The sequence below is a fragment of the Microtus ochrogaster genome, unplaced genomic scaffold (assembly GCF_000317375.1).
Source record: "Microtus ochrogaster isolate Prairie Vole_2 unplaced genomic scaffold, MicOch1.0 UNK17, whole genome shotgun sequence".
NCBI lineage: Eukaryota > Metazoa > Chordata > Mammalia > Rodentia > Cricetidae > Microtus > Microtus ochrogaster.
This window is the reverse complement of record NW_004949115.1, coordinates 3098114-3114367: the sequence shown is the minus strand read 5'-3', so window position 1 is coordinate 3114367 and position 16254 is coordinate 3098114. Positions and strand designations below refer to the sequence as shown.

General features: G+C 37.7%; 1 protein-coding gene across 2 annotated transcripts in view; it reads left to right on the top strand.

The window, feature by feature from the left end:
- The window catches only part of Rnf128 (ring finger protein 128, E3 ubiquitin protein ligase), a 105050-nt gene extending 91999 nt beyond the window's left edge, over positions 1-13051 (top strand). For both annotated transcript variants that reach the window (XM_005367367.1, XM_005367366.3), the window contains exons 4-7: positions 3383-3465; positions 4313-4409; positions 5164-5332; positions 11394-13051. In XM_005367367.1, coding sequence (XP_005367424.1) covers positions 3383-3465; positions 4313-4409; positions 5164-5332; positions 11394-11527 — 483 coding nt within the window. In that variant the 3' untranslated portion in view covers positions 11528-13051. The remainder of the gene's footprint in view (positions 1-3382; positions 3466-4312; positions 4410-5163; positions 5333-11393) is intronic.
- Positions 13052-16254: the final 3203 nt, after the last annotated feature.

Here is a 16254-nt window from a genome sequence, read left to right as displayed (position 1 = left end):
GTATAGAATCCAGAAATGCTAGACCCATAAATGAATGGAACAGTATAGAATCCAGAAATGCAGCAATGAACATGTGGCCAATTTATTTTTTTTCTGAAGATCCAAAGGCAACAAAGCAAGGAGAATTCTCTGTAGTAAGTGAGTATATGACTTAGTTAAGGTTTCTATTGCTATACTTAAAACACCATGACCAGAAGCAACCTGTGGAGGACAGGGTTTATTTAGGTTTACAGTTCTATATCACATCTATCACTGAGGGAAGTCAAGGCAGGAACTCAAACAGAGCAAGAACCTGGAGGCAATAACTGATGCCGAGTCATGGAGGAGTGCTTCTTTTTACCACCCAGGAACACCAGCCCAGGGTGACACTACTTGCAGTGAGCCGTGCCCTCCTATATCACCCATCAATCAAGAAGGTGCCCCACAGGCCAATCTGGTGGGAGTATTTTCTCAATTGAGATTCCTTCTTCCTAAATGACACTTATGCCAAATTGATATAAAACTTACGTCAAGTTGATATAAAACAAACATATGGCTAAAAAGTATACAAAAGAATACTCAGCGTCACTGGTCATTAGAGAAATACAAAATCAGAACCACCTGTGTTACCAGTTTTGGAGTCCATTCCCTATGGTGGGATGCCTTGCTCAGACTTGATGCAGTGGGGAGGGACTTGGTCCTACCCCAATTTAATGGACAAGACTTTGTTGACTCACCATGGGAGGCCTTACACTTTTGGAGGAGTGGATAGGGGGTAGACTGAGGCAGGAGGTGGGGTGGAAGCAGGAGGAGGGGAGGGCGGGGAAACTGTGGTTGATATGTAAAATGAATAAAAATTAAAATAAAAACTAGCCAGCATAGTATCCATTTTAAAAATACCTCCATTCTCCATACAGTGTAAAAACTAACTTAAAAGAGTATAGGCCTAAATATACAGTCTATAACTATTGTTTTTGTTTTTGTTTTTTTGCTTTTTGGAGAGATGGTTTCTTTGTAGCTTCAGAGTCTGTTCTGGAACTCGCTCTGTAGACCAGGCTAGCCTCAAACTCACAGAGATCCACCTGCCTCTGCCTCCTGAGTGCTGGGATTAAAGGTGTGTGCCACCATCATCCAGCAACTATTGATTCTTTAGAAGTCTTTGGGAGAAGAATAATTCAGATGTGGGTGGGATACATTAATAGTTTTTATGCATGACACCAAAACACAGGTCCACAGAGAAAATGTAGAATTTGACTTTCAGAGTTTAAGAATTTCTGTTTTAAGGAGGATTCAAGAGCACTGGCCACTCTTTCAGAGGACCCAGGTTCAATTCCTAACACTTACATGGTGGCCCACAACCATCTGAAACTCCAGTTCCAGGGGATCTGATGCCCTCTTCTGGCTTCTGCAGGCATCAGACATACACATGGTGCACAGACCTAAAAGAAGGTAAAACTTAAATACACATAAAGTAAAGTAAAATAAAATAAAAATGAAAAGATTTCTATTGTTGCTAGACATGGTGGAACACATCTTTTAACCCCAAAATTTGGAGGCATAGGTGTCTTTGAGAGTGAGACCAACCTAGTCTACATAGCAAATTCCAAGACATAATGAGACCCTGTATCAACTAAATAAACAAATAAATAAGTAAATGTATTTCTGTTATTTGTTAGACAGTTTTTAAGGAAGGGAAACACAAGGTACAGTCTTAGAGAAAATATTTGCAAATTGCATATTTATTAAACGACTACACTTAGAATATTAAAAACTCTTGTCTCGACAACAGGAGCAGCCAAATAAAAATAAAGATACAGACCTGTGATAGGGAAGCAGAAAAGAGATTATGGGGGAAGGGTATAACAGTACAAGAAGGGGCAGGAGAAGTTGGAGAACATGAGATGGGGGAGAATCAGCAACAACACAATAAACTGAAAATTCCACCGTGTGGAGGCTGGAGAGATGACTCAGTGACTAAGAGCAGAGGACCTAGGTTCAATTTCCAGTAAGCACATGGTGGCTGACAATCATCTGAAACTCCAGTCCCAGGAGAGCCTCCTTCTGGCTTGTGAAGGCACTGCATGCGTGTGGTGTACAGACATGCATTCAGGCACTCATACACACAAAATAACAATAAATAAAATAAAAATAAAAGTACTATAATGAAACCTAATACTCTATGTGCTAATTACTTAGAATAAATATGGGCTGAAGAAATGGTTCAGAGTTTAGGAATATTTGCTGTTCTTTTACAAGTCCTGGGTTCAATTTCCAGCTCCCATTCGGTGGCTCACAAAAATAAAAATATTTTGAAAATTAATAAATATAGTAAGTATGCTAAATATACATACATTAATCAAATGAACATATGGCTGAGAAGTATACAAAAGAATACTCAGTGTCACTGGTCATTAGGAAAATACAAAATTAGAACCAGTACACATTCATTAGGGTTGCTAAGACCTGATGAATATGTACAACCTCTGGAATTCTTATGTATCTTCTGGTGACAATACAAAATGATTATCTCTACCCTGAAAAACAGATTAACAATCCCTTATGACGTTAAAATGCATTTACCATATTAGATATTCACTGCAAAGAAAGGAAACTCCTATATGCCCATTAAATTCCTAAACGTAGTTATTAGTAATTCTTTCCAAAATGGAAAGAATCTGAATTCCCATCACCTGATAAATGGGTGACCTGTGGAATATTCATACCGTGGAATACAATTTAGTAATAAAAGTGTTAGCAAGTCCTTCTGCTACCTGCAATAACATACATATGTGACTATCAAAGACCCTATAATTATGAAGGAAGTAAGACTCAGAAGTTAGATGATACATAATACCATTTATTTGGCATTAGTTTTTAAAGCCTAAGGTATAGGGATTGAAAATATAACAGTGATAGACAGCGGTTGAGAATGAGAGGAAGGCTTAGTTACTACGGGAATATGGATGAATTTATTGGGGGTAATGTCACTATTCTATATCTTGATTGTGGTGGGGATTAGATTACTACATGTTTTTAAGAACATGTAAGACTGTAAAAAATGACTGGGGTTTGCTATATGTAAATTATACCTTACTTTTTTAGAGAAAACATATCTGAAAATATACAGATAGCTTTCTATAAATTCTCAAGACAGGAAAAAGAGTTGAAGTCAGTACTACATGATTTAATTTGTTCTTTCTTCATTTTGCAGACTTTGTTATTTTGCCTCTTCCAAAGGTCAATGAATTGAAATCACCCACTGCAACTTCATAGTTGCATCCTCAGTAATGTTTCTCTTTGTATAAGAATTTCTAGGTGTTAAACTGCATGTGCATATGCTGGTCCAGCTCTGACATTTAATTTGCTTTTTCTTGTTTGAGTAACAGTAACTATTTGTTCACAGGAAATTGGCCCTGATGGGGATAGCTGTGCTGTGTGTATTGAGCTCTATAAACCAAATGATTTGGTGCGCATCCTAACCTGCAAGTAAGTTTCATCTTCTTTCATATCCATAAAAATAACATCCTTAATTAGCATGATGAAGGAAAACTGTTTTTGAATGCTTCCAAATTGATATAGCACTAACATTGAATTATAGTTTCCAAAATCCAGTACAATTTGTTCTCAACAGTTTGTTTTCCCTGCAGGAAACCGAGAAACCTAGTCATCAGTGTGTGTGTGTGTGTGTCTGTGTGTGTGTGTGTGTGTGTGTGTGTTGTGTGTGTTTAGTACTTGCTTATTTATTTTAAACTCATTCTAACATTTCTTTTGAGAAAACATAAGTTCAACTTAGTGGCCTACTTTGAAGTCTTTACTCTTTAGATTTTAAAGTACAATTTCTCTCCAGAAGGTTAGTCTTAGCTTGTCTTCTCAGCTGTTAAATAGCGCTGTTCTTGGAGCTCATTTCATTGCCTGAAGCATTGGTACTATGTTGTACTCAGTACTTTATCATTCTGTTACTGAGAATGATGATTCCATTTTAGAGTTATGGAACTTAAAATTTTAATATTGTAACATGTGAAATGCCAAGAGACTTAAGTCAAGTAGCATTAGCCATTTTCAAGTTATGAATACTAAAAATAACTTTTTGAGGCTAGAGTAATGGGGCCTCTATATTTAAGAGCTCTGCATTATGAAATCTCCAGAATCTATTCTTGTGGCCTCTTTTTTAATGGTATGTTTAAAAGGGGAAAAGACATCCTAGCAAAGGCTAAGAGTCATCTCTGTGTGCGTGCGTGTGTGCATGTGTCCGTGGTGGTGGCGGGGGGGGGGGGCGAAGTGTGGTTTCTGTTTCACATCTTGTAACTACATTATCTCTTTTCTCCTTCATTAGTCATATTTTCCATAAGACATGTGTGGACCCATGGCTTTTAGAACACAGGACTTGCCCCATGTGCAAGTGTGACATTCTCAAAGCTCTGGGAATTGAGGTAAACGTTGCTATATTCTTTCTATGAAGGAACTTCAGCAGTGTGGTATTTATATTCCCGGGCATTTATGACAATAACATCCTTCTCTCTCTGGGTAGGTAATGTGCAAATCATTTAGTTGATACCAAAAACTAGACCTATTTCTTTCATAGCCACAGAGAGGCTCATACGATCGTGGACATATCCATTTTCCTTCTCTCTTCGCAAATGTACTTAGTATTTGGATCAGAATTAGAACTCTAAACTACCAACTTACCTACTTTTCTGTTTTAACCCTGTCATTTATTGCAAAGTTTCAAATTTGTCATTAAGTAACCATGACCATTTGAGAAAGCATAATAAAATTATAATTTTGTACTTGGTAAATGAAAAAAACGTATCTTCAAGATAAATGTCAACTCGATGAAATCTTTTTAACAGAACAGAAATATGAGATGAGAGCAATTTTCAGTTCTCTTTTGGGACAGAATACTATATATTAATGTATACTGAATATACCTTGTTCCCACCATTATGTTTGAGGTGAAGAGATCAGCCAGATGAAGACATATGTACTCCATTGATATAGCCAATGCCTACTCCCGCTACCGTGACTGGGGCCAGTAAGAGATTTTTGTGACATGAAAATGGGGTAGAGGTTTATAAGGTTAAGAAATATTACTCTGTGTTATCACTACTGAAAAACATCATAACCATATGTCAGTGTAATAATGCATGTACTCTGAAAGTCAATTTGTTTGAATGCTTACCACAGGTGGATGTTGAAGATGGGTCAGTGTCTTTACAAGTTCCTGTTTCCAATGATGCATCTAATATTGCTTCTCCCCACGAAGAGGACAATCGCAGCGAGACCGCATCATCTGGCTATGCTTCAGTACAGGGAGCAGATGAGCCGCCTCTGGAGGAACATGTGCAGTCAACAAGTAAGCACCATACTGCAGAGCAGTGAGCTCATCTCAAGTAGTCCACTGTGGGCCACACATCTAGCCACGTAATCTTGCTTTTTAGTGGTGGTTCCATTCATGCATTATGCCATTTCAAGTTCTTTTTCTATTTAAAATGATGCAGTGAAAGATGTACTCCTGCCAGAAAGTATATGCATATTCAAAGAGTACATACATATTCAAATATTCCTGAAATAGACGGCATGCCGGAGGAATTAGGATTATTCACAGAAGAAGAGGTTTTGTTGGAAAGCTGCTCTCTGAGCCATTAACTTCTTACTGAGGTGAAGGAGAAACTTTAAATTTTAGAAGCCATTGTTTATGACAGATAAATAAGAATGGAGGATAAATGACTCCTGGAATAACAGAAGAATTTGATTTACAACAGTTAGGTTTATGCCTATATTCTCAGGAATCCATCTTGCAGATAGGAAACTAGGTTTAACAATGGTATGTGCTGCCACCTGTTGACTATTTTAGGCTATGAATCAATTGTTAGAAACTAAGATCGAACATAATTAACTTTGGAATTCATGTGGATTATTATTACATCTTAGTAATTTTATATGAATGGAGAAATTTGGGGGTAATTTTGTTACTTTTGCCTCTAAAAGTATCAAGTCTCTCTATAAATTAGTTTTCCTTTCTCTAAACTCTAACTTTTTCCAAGTTTTTCTTAGTTTGAAAGTTTCCCCTCGGTTCTTACCTTGAAGACACCCAATTTTAGTGTAAAAGTGGAAGAAACTAATTACTACAATAGCTTGTGAATATTTCAGCTTTCTGTGCCATAAACCTTTGCCCTCTGTAGGCTTATCAGTGCCATAAATACCATTGCTGAAGACGTCACAAGGCACACAACCGTGTAAAAGCAAACCTTGTATTTCTTGCAATCTGATGTCCAGACATTTCCTTCAGTACATTCATAGGAATGTTAATTATCTGTGGATTGTTCTAGATGAGTCATTGTTTTTTTGTCATAATCTTGTGTTCCCATAATGGTGTGGTAAGAGAATTTGATGACGATAAAAGATAATTTAAATTGTGTTAGATTTTTTATATACAAAATTCCACCCTACTTGATTGTGTTCAGTTCTTGTGGGGGTTGGTTCAGAGGGTGGGGAAGTAGAGAGACTTTACAAATCATTTGACTAGCAAATGAAATAATGGTCCATGTTCCTCCTGCATTCTTTCCTGGATGAATGCTAGTGACGCCCACTTTGAGGCCTTAAGGATTCGTCCCTAGATCCCTAGTTCCCCAGATTCTTCATTCCCTCTTTCCTGTTGATTCAATACACTTTCTCAGATCTGCCCCTTAATTTCTCATCTTTCATAAACAAAGTTTGAGCTCCTTGCTTCTCTATGTCATACTTCCGCTCTTCCTTTCCCAGTCTAATGTCTGCTCCCCCTCTGCAGGCATGCCTCGCAGACTCTTTCAGAAGCCTTGATTTCACTTTCAAGTCCACACCCACAAATTTCTATGGATGCATTTAGTGAACTAAATTGTACCATGTAATTTTTATTTCCTCTTAGTGAGGAAGGTGTCTTCTGTTAACCTGTTTCCCATTCAGCACATGCTGCCACCTAAGATATGGAAATTTGTGTTGAATAAATGATCCCTTAGATCACATTCAATTTTGTCTGTGATCGCATCTTGCCGGTTTGGGGATATGACATGTTTGTCACTGATTACAATGGCCGTTGATTTCTTTTAAGTACCACGAGGGTAACTCAGTGAATACTGAATACTGAATCCAGTCACATTTATTTTTTATACACTTTTATACTCCCAATACAAAGTGGGGGGAGAAGTCAAAAAACTGTTTTAATATGACACAAAGGATAACCAGGAGTTATTGCTTTGATACTTGAGACATCAAGCCATTGTTTCCTGAGTAAAGCAAGACTCGAACAAGCACCCTATAGGCAGCCACTCCCTAGGTCAAACCTCCTATTTTAAAATTAAGGAACAGGAATAGGCTTGAATTCTCTCACCTTTGGTCAGGGTGGAGTGGATCCACATCTATGGGCCATCTTTTTTCCCTATAATTTTCTTAAAGAACCTTTTCTTATTTTACATGCCAAATCTATTTCCCACTCCTTCCTCTCCTCCTGCACTCTCCACATGTTCCCCCTTACCTCCCATCCCACCCCCCATCCACTCCTCAGAGAGGCTGAGGCTTCCCATGGGGAGTCAACAAAGTCTAGCACATTGCTTTGAGGCAGGACCAAGGCCCTCACTCCTACATCTAGGCTGAGCAAAATATCCCTCCATAGGGAATGGGTTCCAAAAAGCCAGAACAAGCAATAGGAATAAATCCTGGTCTCACTGCCATTGGCCCCACAGTCTGCCCCAGCCATATAACTGTCAGCCACATTTAGAGGGACTAGTTTGGTCCTATGCTGGTTCCCTCACTGCCAGGCCAGAGTTGGTGGGCTCCCATTAGCTCAGATGAGCTGTTTCAGTGGGTGTCCCCATCGTGGTCTTGACCTCTTTGCTTGTATTCTCACTCCTCCCACTCTTAGACTGGACTTTGGGAACTGAGCCCAGTGCTCCACTGTGGATCTCTCCATCTGATTCTGTCAGTTGGTAGAAGAAGGTTCTATGATGATATTTAAGATAGTCATCAATCTGACTACAGGGCAAGGCCAGTGCAGGCACCCTTTCCACTATTGCTTAGTGACTTAGTTGGGGTCATCCTTGTGGATTTCTGGAAATTTCTCTACTGCTAGGTTTCTTGCTAGCCCCATAATGGCTCCCTCGATCAAGATAGCTCTTTCCTTGTTCTCTGTCCTTCCCCCATTTGGACCATTCTGTTCCCTCTAGTTCTCCTCCCCCTCCCTTTCTCCCCTCCTCCTCCTCTTCTGCCTTCCCTTCTCCCCCACCTCATGCTCCCAATATTCTCAGGAGATCTTGTCTATTTCCCCTTCCCAGGGTGATTTATATATATTTCTCTTAGGGTTCTCCTTGTTACTTAGCTTTTCCGGGGTCATGGACTATAGGTTTGTTATCCTTTGCTTTATAGCTAGTATTCAATTATGAGTGGGTACATACCATGTTCATCTTTCTGCATCTGGCTTACCTCACTCAGGATGGTTTCTTCTATTTCCATCCATTTGCATGAAAATTTCAAGATGTCATTTTTTTTTAACCTCCGAGTAGCACTCCATTGTGCAAATGTACCACATTTTCTTTATCCATTCTTCAGTTGAGGGGCATCTAGGTTGTTTTCAGATTCTGGCTATTACAAATAGTGCTGCTATGAACATAGTTGAACAAATGTCCTTATAGTGTGGTTGAGCATCTTTTGAGTATATGCCCAAAAGTGGTTTTGCTGGATCTTGCAGTAGGTTGATTTCCAATTATCTGAGAAATTGCCATACTGATTTCCAGAGTGGTTACACAAGTTTGCATTCCCACCAGCAATGGATGAGTGTGCCCCTTACTCCACATCCTCTCCAGCATAGGCCATCATTGATGTTTTGACCTTAGCCATTCTGACTGGTATGAGGTGGTATCTCAAAGTCAGTTGTGGGGGCAGTTGATTTTTATAATTGCAAGTGCATAATTACTTCATCTATGTAGTACATCATTGGGATCAGTTCTGTTAGAATACAAGTCTTCAAAGTTAACCACCTACCTAATGTCCTAGAGGGCTTGTTGACTCAGTGGGTTTGGAGTGGGGCCTGAAAATGTATATCTATAGCAATTTTTCTGGTGATACTGATACTTCTGGTACAGGGAATATATCCACTAAGGCCCTTGGTTATCAACCATGCTGTACATCAGAATCACATGGAGAGATTTTTAAAAAAAAATCTGGCATATAAAGAGCATTTTAGGGCCATTTAATAAGAATTCATAAGGGATGGGGCCCAATTACATGTAGTTTTAGTTTTAATTTTGAAATAACTTTAGACTGAAAATAAGTTTCAGTAATAGTACCGAGAGTGCTCATCTACCCCTTTCCTAGTTTCTGCAAATATGGATATCTTATATAACCATATACTTGCATAGAGCCTAGAAAATGACCTGATGAAATATTAACTACAGACCTTCCTTAACTTTACCATCTGACCCACGCATGTCCTTTTTACCGCCTCAAGACCTCACGCTTCCTGTACTTGTAAGTCTCCTTGATCTTCAATCTATGACAATTCCTTAGTATTTGCCTTTTATGATGTTGATATTTTTGAAGATTACTTTATAAAATGTTCCTTTATTTAGCCTTGTCTGCTGCTTCATGAAAATTAAATCACTGTCCATTTCTGGTAAGAATGCCAGAGGATGATTCTCTGTGCCTGTCAGCAGCACATATTATGAGGCACACGATGTTCTCATTACAAATGATTTTAACTTTGTTCACTTGGTTAAGGGTTCTGGCTGCCAAATTCTTCCCTTTAAAGTTACCATTTTCCATTTGTAATTATTAAATATCTTTTTGATAGATGCTTGGAAACCTTGCAAATATCTCTTTTGTCGTGGCTCCTTTACTGGCCAACTTTAGCAATAATTGATACTTCCTGTTATAATTTATTACTGAACTATTCACCAAATAGTGATGTTCTATTTCTATCATTCTTCCCACACATTAATTTTCAAATTTAAGGAAGAGCCATTCCCTTTCTATTTTATTCATTTCTTGGTAATAAGTGACATCACAGATACTTCTTTCATTCTTTGTTAGTTTCATGATTTGTCCATTGCTCATAGATTCTTCATTTCTGTCTTGAGAAACTTATTTAAGTTGGGTTCTTTATTCTTTTGACTTCCTTACTTTCTGGTACCATAGTATGCTTTCAGTCTCAAGTTGACTTTTTTTTTTCTTTAAGGGATCAAGTAGTAAATATTTATGGTTTGAAAACCACATATATTTCTGTTGCATATTCTTTTTGTGTATCTTTCAGGGGGAAGGGTTGGTTTGTCTTGAAAACATTTTAAAATGTGAAAAGCACTCTTAATGTGGCTTTGGCTCCGTGAGTTATAGTTTTCTGACACCTAGGCTAGAATCCAGGTTAATCTTGTACACTCCCTGTCTCAGAATCTGCCATTTCTTCAAGAGGTCTCTTGGAGATTGAGATAGCAAAAGCAAGATTTGGGCATTGGGCACACTCATAGCCACTGGGTGGTTATTCTGATCAATTCTTTCAAAGCACAAGGCTACAATGAACATGTTTCCTCACAAAGCTTTCCTTCTCTTCCTTTCTCTCTTCCTTTTCCTCTGATCTGGAAGACACTGAGTTTTTGCTGCTGGATGTGTGTGATTGTAGCTCCACGGCAAGGGCTCATTCCAGACCATCCTACCGGCCTTACTTGGAATTCCTATTAGTGATGGTGGAAGGAGAAGGCTTTCCTTATCCAAGAAATGTTTACTTAACCTTTCAATTCTAGAATAAAGATAGAATACTTTCAGCAACGACTATACAACCCATTTCTTTTTCTTTAGCCATCTGGCATGAAGTTATTTAGATGTTTTTTCATCCCCACCTTTCTTCTTTAAAGATGATTATATATTGTATTTACTATACAGTTAGGTTAAATAGCACAAGTGGTAGTAATGTGCAGCCAGGTTTAAGAACTGTTATATTTAGGGAAGAAAAAAAAGTAAAATATGTAACTTTTGTCGTTAATGAGACTATAATCCAGGTAAAAGTAAACGCATGTACATGAATCAAATATAGGAACCATAAATCAATAGGGCCATAGTTGCCTTATGTGAAACAATATAAATTATGATTTTTTTGATTTTTGGAGATAGGATTTCAGGCTGTAGCCTAGGTCAGCCTGAAGTTTACTGTGTAGTTCAGGCTAGCCTTGAAAGCACAAGAATGCTTGTTCCTCACTGCCCTGAATGCTATGAATATAGGCGCGCACCCCACACTGGATATGGAAAAGGCCACATGGTATTAAGGAACAGAAAGCAGTATAATCATCAGAGTATAATGACCTGGAATGAGGAAGCCCTCTTAGATGTGATGCAGAATTCTGTCTTGAAAGGAGAGACGAATGGAATCATCCTACATTTTTCCCTTCTGTTTTCAGATGAAAATCTACAGCTGGTAAACCATGAAGCAAGTGCTGTGGCCGTGGATGTTGTTCCTCACGTTGACAACCCAACCTTTGAAGAAGATGAAAGCCCCAATCAAGAGACTGCTGTTCGCGAAATTAAATCATAAAGTCTGTGTCAATAGAAACTTGAACCGTTAGTAATAACAGGACTGCCAATCAGGACCTAGTTTACTATTAATGAACTGGGTAAACGTAATAAAGAAGAGTGAAAGTACTGAGATGACTAATATTATACTATAGTTAAATGGCTTAGCATATTTAACCTAGCAACTTTTCCACAAACTCATTAGAATGTTTTTCATAGTCAAGTTTCCTCTTGATGATAGTGATAACATTTTTAAACATTCAGAACTGTCTACAAGTAGTCGGGTTTTTCATGTATAACAACTTTCTTATAAAAATATGTTGCTTTCAATATGTGGAGTAGCTGTAATCGCTTTTATTTTGTAACAGTATCATAATGAAACACTGCTACTACTTTAGCTTGGGCTATTTGTGTCAGGTGTTTATATTGATCTGGAATTGTAAAAAGCATTGCAAACTTAGGCTAGTGCTTCATGAAATGTCGATTTAAAATACATTACATTGATAGAACAAGATTAAAGCAAAATGCTCATTTTAACCTTTTCTTTTTTAATTAAGCTGTGTATGTATTTCATGTGAGTGTGAGCATAGTTTGTCAGAAAATATGAACTGAATTGGTTGATTGGTATATCAGTGACACCACACAAGATTATAGACACAAAAAAGTTTCTTACAAAACTATTGTAAACTATTTCTCAAACTTGAAATTTTCAAAAGCACAGAATAGAAACTACTCTAAGATGTGAAAATAGTAATAGTAGAATAAATCACAGAAAATTGGTAACAGGCTACTCTGCAGAATTAATCTACAGAAAACGTTCTGTAAGATTTGTCTGTAGAAAGTATTTTCCAAACACTGTTGACATTGAAAATTAAGTTTACATTTGGCCTAACAGGCTCTAATTATAGTAAATTTAAATCCTGTCCATATATCTATAATTTTGTGAATGCATTTTGTTGGTGTTTGAAAAAGAACCAAGGGAAGGGGGGATTTCCAGGTGCCTTAATATAAAGTTTGAAGCTTCAACCACCAAAGTTAAATAGAGCTATTTAAAAATGCACTTTATTTCTATTTCATGTGGCTTGTCCATTAGTTTTGTTCCCAGTGAGTTCAAATTCCAGCAGAATTTAGACAGAGATAGAACAACATGTATTTTTGTTTGCTGACTATATAATGGATGAAACCATTGCATTCTTGTACACTGATTTGAAAATGCTGTAAATATGCTTTGATTTGTACTGATTCTCTTTAAATATGAAATGTAAATAAAATATTCCCATGAAAGAGTGCATCTGATATTCACTTTAGCTGTCATATACTCACTTTTGTGTATAATACACTTAGTTTTGAGAGGAAAGAATTGTTGGGTGTAAACGGTCATTGATATATTTGATCAGTACAGACTAAATCTCTAGTGTGATCTTTACATGTGACCTCATGCAAAAAGAGAAGAGATGCCATTATGCTCTGAACAAACTGTGAAGTAGTTTTAGATGTCAACAAAGTAAATAATAAAGCTTTTCAGTAATAAAATACAAGGTTAAAATATCTTGATGTTAACCTGTATTTGTGCCATTTACGACATGAGGGTTATTTCAGTATTTTAAAGCTTTCTTTCATTTTCTTTCTTTAGACTGTATGACTGATAGGATGTTGTTAATGAATCAGAATATATCTTATCTTTTATAAAGCATTTTAAGAATCCACAGATACTTGGATCACTTCAGGACCATGGTTATCAAAATCAGTGTACACATTTTATGTGACAACATTCCTGCAATATGAGTATTCTCTATAGTTTTAAAGGGTTTAAGTTTTGTGGGGGTCATTTTGATTTGTTCCATCTCAGGATTAAAACAACCCATATCAAAGTTGGATAAGACAAGCCAACAGAAAAAGAAAAGAGCCCCAAGAGCAGACACAAGAATCAGAGACCCACTCGTTCAGACATTTAGGAGTCTCACAAAAGTACTAAACTGAAAGCTACAGTACATATTCAGAGGACCTGGTGCAGACCTGTGCAGGCCCTGTACATGCTGCTTCAGTGAAAAAGATATTTTTAACTTAGAGAGAAATTATTTGTGTATGTATCTGTGTAGGCAGAGTTTTTCTGACTCCTAAATAACCACACAGATAATTATACATGCTTGACTGATAGCCCAGATTAGCTCTTACAGTTTAAATGAACCCATTTCTATTCATCTATGTGATGCCCCGAGGCTTGTGGCTTTTACCTCTCTTGCGTGTCCTCCTTCCTTTCTATCTGGCTGCACTCCTCTAACTCTGCCCTCCTTCTTCCCAGCATTCTCTCTGTCCTGAAAATCCTGCCTAGCCATCAGCCAATCAGCTTTTTATTAATGAGCACAATACATATTTACAGTGTAAAGGGTTGTTCCACAGCATGTCTGTGTGAGGGTTTACATATGTATGGCGAGGCATGGCACAGTGTAGTGGTCAGAAAAGGTTGTTAGACCACCCAGAGCTGGTGCTTCATGTTTTTGGGGAATGGATGAACAGCTTGCTAACATAGGTACTGGGATTTGAACTCAGATCCTTATTGTGTTATCCCAGAACATACCCTCATGCCAAGAATAAATTCCTGTTCCTATTTCCAGCTTAAGCATTTCACCAGTCTGCTTTCTGTCTCTATAGATTTACCTATTTTAGACAGCACACAAACAGAATTGTACAATAAAGGCTTTGCTGCTGGATTCCCCTTAGAATAATATGTTCAAGCTTCACCCATATTATAGTGTATACATCCAATAATTCATACCTTTCCATTGTTGAGTATATGCCATCATATGAGAATCTGACATTTGTTTGTCCACTTATTAGTTATTGAATCCTTGGGGTGTTGCACCATTTTAGTCATTATGGATAGAACTACCATGTACATTCACATATAAATCATTCTCTAGATGTAACGTCAGGAGGAATTTCTCAAAGAGAGGAATCCTATGACTTCTTGATACTACCATTTGATATACTTTAGCTTAAACATTGGACTTTATACTATGCATTCACATGATATCACAACATAGGCTAATTCTTTTAACTGTAGATAATATTTGCACAATGAGCTGCAAACATAAGAAATAGGGGAGTCTGAGTATGAGTTTAGTGGAATTGGAGTTGTTCCATGTTAGGAATATACATTTACCTCACACCCAATCAGAAATACTAAAAACATTTATAGAGACAACTGGAATGGTAGGAACATTCCTTATCTCCTTCATACATTCATCCTTGTTTATTTGTAAAATATTTTGCTAAAGAATTACCAACCCAGACTGTAAAATTTCTAGTTATTTTTTTTTTGCTTACTGCTTTTCTTTGGAGTACTTTTTATAGTATAAGCACAACAACTAACACCTAATTAATACACTACATGAGAATAAAAGAAATTAATGATTGTGGTGGTCACTTTGACCTGCAGAGATAGCCTCTACCAACAAAGCTACTTCAGTAAAAAAAAGTTTGAGAAGTACTAACCAGTAGTCCTCAACTTTCAGTGTTATGTGCCATGGTGTGTGCATGTTCATGTGTGTATGTGTGTGCATTGTATGTGCATAAAGGAATGCACAAAAGCTAGAGGAAGACATAGGGTGCCCTGCTCTATCACTCTTTGGTTTAGTCCCTTGACACAGGTCTGTCATTGAACCCAGAGCTAGGGTGGCAGTCACCCTGTCTCTGTCCCTGGCGAGTGGATAGATGCTCTAGCCTTTTTATTCAGGTCCTCTTCATTAACACAGTAATCACTTACCACTGAGAAATCTCTCTAGTCCTCACATTTTTTAATATGCAAGAAGTTTCATAAATGGGAAGCACTCATGGGTATAGTTCTTGGTGTTTAAAAGCATAGAAGTGTTTATGGCTGATTAACAGCAAGTTCCCTTTTTAGCTGTAACTCCAACTGATATCCCAGTTTTGAACCATTGTCCCAGAAAACCTTAATGAGCAGGTACTAACAGAACCTTTTTTTAAAAGAGCAATATTGCCACCTTATGTTGAAAGGGCTTACATGGTTAATGAATGATGCCTACGTGGGGCTTACGTCAAGCATGATTAATGGGCACCAGATTGGAGTAGTTTGATTTTTCAAATAACCATTCACCTTAAATCAATGCGTCCACAGCTTTATTGTCCCACAAGCTTCCAGGGAACCTTGGTCAAATATACATTCTAGTTATGCAGGCCAAGTGTAAGGCGGGAAGGTCTGAGATTCTAGCTCCCAGGTGACCAGATGACACTGGTCTGGGATCCACACTTGGAGAAACAACACTTTAAATGACTGTCCTCTAAGACAAATATTCACACTTTGAGTCTTATTGCGCCCAAATCTGCTATAGACTAAAACTCTATAAACATAGCTCATGTCACTTCAGATTAGCCCAGAAACTAAGTGACAGCGGAAGCCTTTCCCTAGCACCGTTGCTGGAACTGGTTTTGGGCGTTTCTTCCCTCATACATTTCCTCTAAGTATTTGAGGCCACTATTTAGACTAGCCAGTCAACCCAGAAGACTGACCTCTGGATAATATACCCTCATGCTGTGCTATTAGGTGGGTTAATATATAGCTCAGAAAAAAAATGAAAGCAAACAAATGAATTGGGATGCTTTTAAAGTTGTATAGCAATAACACAATGTGGAGTCACTTTAAACCACAGAAGAACAAGATAAATTTTTAAAAATATTGTGCAGAGAAACACACACACACACACACACACACACACACACACACACACA